The 7,759-nt window shown below is 29.6% G+C and overlaps 3 protein-coding genes across 10 annotated transcripts in view; 2 read left to right on the top strand and 1 right to left on the bottom strand.

The window, feature by feature from the left end:
- LOC136084520 (uncharacterized) overlaps window positions 1-405 on the bottom strand; it is a 15,808-nt gene extending 15,403 nt beyond the window's left edge. Inside the window, exon 1 of one of the 7 annotated variants that reach the window (XM_065804606.1) lies at window positions 1-405. This exon is cut by the window's left edge and continues 55 nt beyond it. In XM_065804606.1, coding sequence (XP_065660678.1) covers window positions 1-252 — 252 coding nt within the window. In that variant the 5' untranslated portion in view covers window positions 253-405. The other 6 variants (XM_065804605.1, XM_065804603.1, XM_065804607.1 and 3 more) reach the window with 6 other exon arrangements.
- LOC136084519 (uncharacterized) lies at window positions 377-3,972 on the top strand. Of its 2 annotated transcripts, XM_065804602.1 has the most exons (3): window positions 377-522; window positions 820-1,076; window positions 1,191-3,972. In XM_065804602.1, the coding sequence occupies exon 3, from the start codon at window positions 1,218-1,220 to the stop codon at window positions 3,087-3,089; it is 1,872 nt and encodes a 623-aa protein (XP_065660674.1). In that variant the 5' UTR covers window positions 377-522; window positions 820-1,076; window positions 1,191-1,217; the 3' UTR covers window positions 3,090-3,972. The 2 variants fall into 2 exon arrangements, with proteins under 2 accessions (XP_065660674.1, XP_065660673.1); XM_065804601.1 differs by lacking the exon at window positions 377-522 and having other exon boundaries at window positions 716-1,076.
- Window positions 3,170-3,841, top strand: LOC101234991 (uncharacterized). Its single transcript, XM_065806518.1, has one exon. It carries the CDS (start codon window positions 3,170-3,172, stop codon window positions 3,839-3,841), a length of 672 nt encoding a protein of 223 aa, XP_065662590.1.
- Window positions 3,973-7,759: the final 3,787 nt, after the last annotated feature.

Genomic DNA, 7,759 nt, shown 5'->3' with positions numbered 1-7,759 from the left:
AGATGGACACTGACAAGAAAATTGGCATTGTAAATAAGAACCATCTGAAGTTTTAAACCTGTCGTCATTTACGCATTCAATAAGATTTTCTGCAAGGAGAGTAATTGTCACTCTGACAAAATAAGATATTAACATTATTCGAAAAACAACTGTCATTGTTGGTAACTTGTAAACTTCAAAATATATAAATTTACATTGAAGTGATAATGATTGCATATGAGGTATATAAAAAAAGAAAATAAGGACCATCATCAATCACTTTCAACTTTCTTAATGGGAAATTCCTTTGGAACATTTTTTAAAAAACATTGAATCAATATTTTTTAAAAACATTCCATAGGAATTTCCTATTTAGAAGTTTGAAAGGTCACAATTTTTTTTTCAATGATTGAACAAGTTCTAGTTCTTATTGGCTCGGAAGTTTCCTTCAGAAATTTTTCGAATTTAAAAAGAAATTAAGTGGAATTCTACTTTGGCGACGCAAAAGTATATTTCTACATTAAAACCGGGCCTGTTCCTAATGTAAAATTTTTTTTTTGTAACAAGAAATTATTTTATTTTTTTTAAAAATTTCCAAGTTCTTCTACGTACTCACTCCATTTTTATAATTTAAAGTTATGGATTTTGTAGATAATAACATTTCCTATTTGTCCACAAATTTTTTGCTTAGGCGGCGTTGTATTTTACGGGAACTTTAATACATACTAATTTTTTCAAATAAATAATATAATAATAAAAGCGTTTGTTTGTATACATGTTTTACATTTGGGATTTGGCGAAGAAGAAACAGTAAAAAAAAGTTTCTTTTTTCTTTTTCAGGGATGGATGTTAGCAAACCGCCAAATATACAAACAAACGAATTCTATTGGTTCATAAAATACGCTGACTAAGCAAATTAAAGTTCCAGAATATTCCTAAGAAACTTTCTTAAAAATTTTATTGAAGTTATTTTTGAGATATCTATTGTAAATTGTTATAAAAGTGTATTATTAAACGAACTTTAACTTTTAAAAAAAAAAAAATTATTATACCCTTTTATAAATTGAATAATATTTGTCTAACAATAATTTTTATAAGTAAGTAGTTAAAGTTTGTTTTTTCATTTTCTTTTTCATGTATTTGAATAAACTTATTATTATTATTAAATATAAAAATTTAGGTATATGTATCAATGCTATAATTTTTTTAAGTTTAAATTCTTTAAACGATACAATATAATGGACCGTGGTAAGAGACAGCGCTTGTCTGGGTCACAATACAAGAAAATTAGGCTTCAACGTGAAGCAAATTCTGCCAAACAGAAGAATGCTTTGTTGCACTTTTTGAGCAGGTCATCAAGCGAAAAAGCACTGGCACCTATAGTAGCTTCAACTTCAAACCAAAATGAAGTTGAAATTGAAATCGAAAGCGGTGGAGAAATAGAATATGCGGATAGTGTTAGTGTTAATGAATATAGAAATTCTGGAAATGATATAACTGCTAAAGAACCAGAAAATGTTGATGAAGTGGAATTTATCTCCAATATAAGTGAAGTTGTTGTACAGAACGTCGATGATATAGGACAAAATGAAAACAATGAAGATCAAAGTGGTGAAGACCCCAAAACCAATAAAGATTTGCCTCTTAATTTTAATGATCCGGCAAAATGGCCTATAATAGATGGTAAATTTAAAGCATTGCTGATGAAGTATGGTCCAATTCAAAAATTGCCGTCTTTATTTCCCGAAGATGAACAAGGTAGAAAATTTTCAAGCTTTCATTTTTATCGCCAAATGTCTAATGGCGATAAAATTAAACGCACTTGGTTGGTGTACTCCATTACGAAAGACACTGTATTTTGCTTTTGCTGTAAGATATTTAGTCCGAATAAATTCTCCCTGTCATCGCATGACGGCTGCCGAGATTGGAAAAATATTTCTGTTATTATTAAACGACATGAAACATCAAGTGGCCACACTACTGCATATCTAAATTGGAGAGATCTGGAGGTGAGACTTAAATCAGGGGCTACGATTGATCAAATTAATCAGAAAATAATTCAATCTGAAACTCAACATTGGCGACAAGTTCTTGAAAGAATAATAACGTTAATTAGAACTCTTGCTGGACAAAATCTAGCATTAAGAGGAACATGTGAAAAGCTTTTCGAACCGAATAACGGAAATTTTCTTAAATTTATTGAATTCTTAGGAAATTATGATCCTATTATGAGTAAACATATTCAACGAATAACAACAAGTGAAATTCACACCACCTATCTCGGAAAAACTATTCAAAATGAAATCGTTGAATTGCTTGCTAATAAAATCAAAAATCACATCTTAGCAAAACCAGAGCGAGCAAAGTACTACTCACTTGTTTTAGACTGTACCCCCGATATAAGCCACATGGAGCAGATGACAGTTGTTTTTAGGTTTGTCAGTGCAACTGAATCATCTTCGGAAAAACCAGCTGAAGTCGTAGTTTCTGAACACTTCGTAACTTTTCTTGAATTACAAGATACAACGGGAGCAAATGTGACAAAAGTTGTTATCGATAAGTTGCAGGAATTAGGCGTAAATCTTGATGACATGAGGAGACAAGGGTACGATAATGGAGCCAACATGCGCGGAAAATATAATGGTGTGCAAGCCAGAATTCGTCAACTAAATCCTCGAGCTTTTTTCGTGCCTTGTAGTGCCCACTCGCTCGACTTGGTATTGAACGATGCAGCTAATTGTTGTATGGAGGCTGTCGCATTCTTTGATTTAATTCAAGGCATTTATAACTTTTTCTCAGCATCAACTCACCGTTGGAGTATATTATTAAACCACCTAAGCGATCTGACTATAAAACCGTTAAGTGCCACTCGTTGGGAAAGCAGGGTCGATGCCGTACGGGCACTTCGATTTCAGATTAGTGGAGTTTACGATGCACTAATTGAAATCGCAGAAGACAATACATTAACTACTGCACCACAAGTCAAGAGTCGCGCAGAGGCTAAGGGAATAGCCAGAAATATTTCAAATTTGTTTGCTCCTTGGTATTGTGGTATGACATTTTATTCCAAATTAATATTGTCAGCAAAATGCTCCAATCACAGGCTTTAGACTTGTCGCTTGCTCTAGAGCATTTAAACGCTACCAAATCTTTCCTATGCGATTATCGCTGTGATGAAGCATTTGCCGCAATGGTTGAAAATGCAAAAAAATTGGCAGTTGAACTAGAAATTTTTGAAGGATTTGATGTGGATGATCCCGTTCGCGTACGCAGAAAGAGTAGACAATTCCTATACGAAGGTCGTGATGAACCGATAGTATCACCAGGACAAAACTTCAGAGTATCTTTTTTCAATCGAATATTGGACATCGCAATTCAAGCAATAAATGAAAGATTTACGCAATTATCGGAATATAACGAGTTATTTGGGTTTCTTTACAATATCGGCAGCAAACACTTTACGGATGATGAGTTATTGAAACACTGTAAGGACTTGCAGTTAGCGCTTATGTCTGATGGCCAATCTGATATCAACGGGGTCGAACTTTGGTATGAAATTAAAGCTATTGGGAGACGACTTGATACTTCCAATAGCGATCCAAAAAGTGTATTAAAATGTATTTACACATCTAATGTTGTCGAAGTATTCCCAAACCTTTCGATAGCTCTTCGCATACTACTAACGTTACCAGTCACAGTTGCTAGTGCTGAAAGAAGCTTTTCAAAGCTTAAAATAATAAAATCCTATTTCAGATCACAAATGTGTCAAGATCGTTTAGTTGGTCTAGCTACGATTTCCATCGAGAAAGAAATTGCTGATCATTTGGACATTAAATTAAAAGCTAGGAAAATTCACTTTTAATTACGATTTGTTTTTTATTTTTTCATGAATGGAATTTGTTTTGTTTTTTATTTTTGTATAAATTCAGTTTTTTTATTTACTTTGTTTTTGTGTAATTTTCCGTAATAAAATAAAAATATATTAAAGTTTGATTTTCAGTGTTTTTTTATTTTCCTTCAAATTGGAAATTATTGCATTTTTAATTTTTGCGGCGGCAAATTTGCATCTCGCCTACACATAGAAAACTGTTAGAACCGGGCCTTATTAGGAACAACAACACATTTTCTCCCTATCAAATAATATCTTTTTAAGTACATGATAAATCTTTGTAAGTTAATGTTGTTAAGTACATGATAAAACTTTGGCGGTAAATTTGGTGATAAATCTTTGTAAGTAATTGTTGTTAAGTACATGATAAAACTTTGGCGGGAATAAGTCGGCAAAAATTCTAGTCCGTGGCCAACTCAAGTTTAAGGACCGGCGAGGTCTTTAAACCTAAGTAGGCCACAATTTTTCACGAACCGAACAGAAAGACGAGTTTGAATCATGTGCGTAGACCGAGTTTAAATGAAAGATAAGTTTAGGCCGTATATGTACCCACTAACTGTGGTTAAATCTAAAATTGAAAAGAACATTATACCACATTTTTTTTTACTTTGCAAATTTCTACTGGGAACTATTATTCTCTCTGACTAGGTGTATGTTACAAAAATGTTATAGTATCAGGAAGTAGCTGTTTATGGAAAACCAATGAAATGAATTCTCTATCAAAAAGTGTTTTAGATGTTATGATATCTTGTAATATAAGTTTGATGGTACTAAATTTCTTTTGAAAATATTATGAAAACCTGTAAACAAATAAATTCCTAGTTTTTATGTGATCAAATTCATTTAACTCTACACACCCTGAAAATGTAAAACCTAATGCTAAAAAATATCTCAACAAAATCCTTTTAACATAGGATTGTAAATATTAAAACGTTCTCATAACACCAAAAATTGAAATCATAGTTTCAATTTTTGGTGTTATGAGAACGTTTCCATCAGAGATATTTTAATTGGAATAGTTTAAGCAGAAAGTTAAATTTGACCGTTATTTAATAATAGATATCACCTCATTTTACAAATTTTTAATTATCAAAGTTGTTCAAAAGTGATAAATGATCACACTAAATATTGAATAGGTACTTATATTGAGTCTCTCTGGAATTTCAATCAATATTTGTGAGCGTAGAAAATTTATTAAGGTTATCCCTATCAGATGCTTACTGTTTAGGTCTATGCGAAAAAAATCTAATTTTCGCGCGCAAAAAACTTGTTTTCCTTTATCTGTATGAAAAAAGCAGACAGGCAAATGACAGAATCTTACCATAAGAAAATCCACGAGATTATACTTTCAACTTTAGTGATGGTTGCGTGCGTTATGGAATTTGAATGACTTGTCGATTGAAGATCAATCAGCCAAGTAATAAAAATTTTCCAGGCCTAATCAATTCATTGACTCCATTGTTGTAAAAATTATCAGACAGCAAATAGCACAGTGTGATTATTTGATCTGTAAACTGGCAAAACCAACAGAAAAGAAAAACATCGTCTACAATTCAATGAAGGCCGAGCTAGTCCACAAACTTCTGCAGCTAAAAAAAGGTGCACAACTTACTTATCTGTGCTTGCTCGTGGACATCCTCAAAGTGTAAACCAACTGCACCGAGATAGACCAAGATGCATAAAATTCGAATAATAAGAATCTGAAAAATATTGGGTTGCCAGAGTTATTTAAAAAAGAAGTGTTTTTACGGCCAATCTGTTTGTTAATAGAATAAAAGAGTAATAAAATAAATCAGGAATCAATTATGTGTATTTCTATTTAATATTTAGACTTTTTTGCATGGACATAAACAATAGGTACATGATAAAAAATGTGCTGAGTGAATTTTCTATGCTTAAAAATATCGATTGAAATAAATATCCTTTACAAAGTTTAGTGTGATCAATTATCACTTTGATAACAAAAAAACTTGAAATATGTATTTTTAAGAGCTGATATCTGTCAATAAATTGCTGTAAAATTTAACTTTCTGAGCAAAATATCCAAATTAAATTATTTCAAACTATGATTTCAATTTTTAGTGTTATGAGAACCTTATAACATACACAATCATTGGTTAAAAGGATTTTGATGGGGTATTTTTTCAGCATTAGGTCCCATATTTTCAGGGTGTGAGTTTATTGTTTCAAAAGTTATAAAGGTCAATTAACTCTTAGTGTTTTAAAAATACATCTTTTAACTGTTACATTTATCATGCATAAGAATATCAAAAAGTTGTAAAAGAATATCTCATGATAACGCATGCAATCAGACCGATTAGTTAAAGAGATAAAAATGCACCATATGATAAATGTTAAGTCTGAGGGTTAAAAATGCACCATATGGTAATGTTAAGTCTGAATGTTGAAAATGCAACAAAAGTGGTTTGTAATCTCTAAAAATATGTTAATTTTATAAATTGAAGTTTTTGGTAATTTTTATATTCTTTTAAATTTACACTTTCAAAAAATGCATTATCATAGTTTTTTTTTCTTATATATCTTAGCTTAACTTGAGTTAAATACTTTACAAAAATTTGCAATAAGTTTTTAAATGTTAACTTTGTTGCAGTAATAATTAAGTTTCCTAAATACTACTAAAATTAGAATAGACAAAAACGTTAAATCGACCAAGATTAGTTAATCGAATAAACAACGATTTCTATGATAAATAACATTCCTTATAAATAACAGTTCTGAACTTCTCAGTTCATTATTTCTATTCAAAGTTCTTATTCTTGTTCAAATTACTAGTCTTGAAAAAACAGTTCTTAATAAAAAATGACTCAAAAATTACATTAAAACAAAATATTTATCACTCAATTTTTCGCAAGCTTTATTGCAATAAAGTTACAGACGAATTAAAGGATAAATATATTGCTAAATATAAATAATTAAATATATAAATATAATTAATTATTAAAAATATAATTTATTTAAATTCTTATTATTATTGAAACATTATAATATCTTATAATTTACTAAAGCACTTGATATACCTATGTTATGAATGTTGATATATTTTTTGTATGTATATTTTTATATTTTTTTAACTTGAAAGACTCGGTGTAAAGATAGAGAAGGTTTGCTTCTTGTTCCTGGCAATATTTATATGCGTACTCAATTTATCTAATTGTAAATATCATCATATAGTTAACAAGAATACAAATAAAATAAGAAAGTATTATTGTAAACAAAAAAAAAAAAATCAACTTATAGAAGACTTTGAAAAAATGAAAAAAAATCACAAAGCTTTTTCAAAATGTTTCACCAAAATGATAAGATATGTATGATAAGATATGATACCTTATGTAGTAATATGAATTTTCACATAAATGATAACATGTCAAAATTAAGTTGACCAAAGCAATGCTCAAAAATATGTTTTAGGCGCTTAAATTATATAGTTATTATTAAATCAACTATGAAATTAGAAAGAATTACTGAAGACAAATCAGAAAATTTAAGAACTTTAAAAAAGTCTATTTTTAGTAGTTAAAATATACAAAATATGCTTTATAAAACATCATTTTTTTCATATTATATATTTATTTGCAGAGTGCCTCACATGTCATAAGTAAAATAAGATTTCATATAAATATTAATATAAAAATTCCAACTTTATTAAAGTCTGGTTTCTAACTTATAGAAATGTTGAACAACATTTATATGATATCGTTGTACAACAATTGTTGCAAAAATTAATTTGTTTCTATTTTCGCCACAATGGATAAGCTTTGTCATATAACAAACTTTAAGTTGAGTGAGTTACACAAGAAATTGTTTATATATTAAAACCTTACTTTTGCGAAATATAAAATTTTTTTACTGTTACTAAATTTATTAAAATTG

This window comes from Hydra vulgaris, chromosome 09 (genome assembly GCF_038396675.1).
Source record: "Hydra vulgaris chromosome 09, alternate assembly HydraT2T_AEP".
NCBI lineage: Eukaryota > Metazoa > Cnidaria > Hydrozoa > Anthoathecata > Hydridae > Hydra > Hydra vulgaris.
The sequence above is the reverse complement of the archived record's forward strand: the minus strand, read 5'-3'. Positions and strand labels throughout refer to the sequence as shown.

Bases quoted from the DNA above. Each gene is read 5' to 3' on its own strand.
- LOC136084519 (XM_065804602.1), top strand. From the start codon at position 1,218: ATGGACCGTGGTAAGAGACAGCGCTTGTCTGGGTCACAATACAAGAAA.
- LOC101234991 (XM_065806518.1), top strand. From the start codon at position 3,170: ATGGTTGAAAATGCAAAAAAATTGGCAGTTGAACTAGAAATTTTTGAA.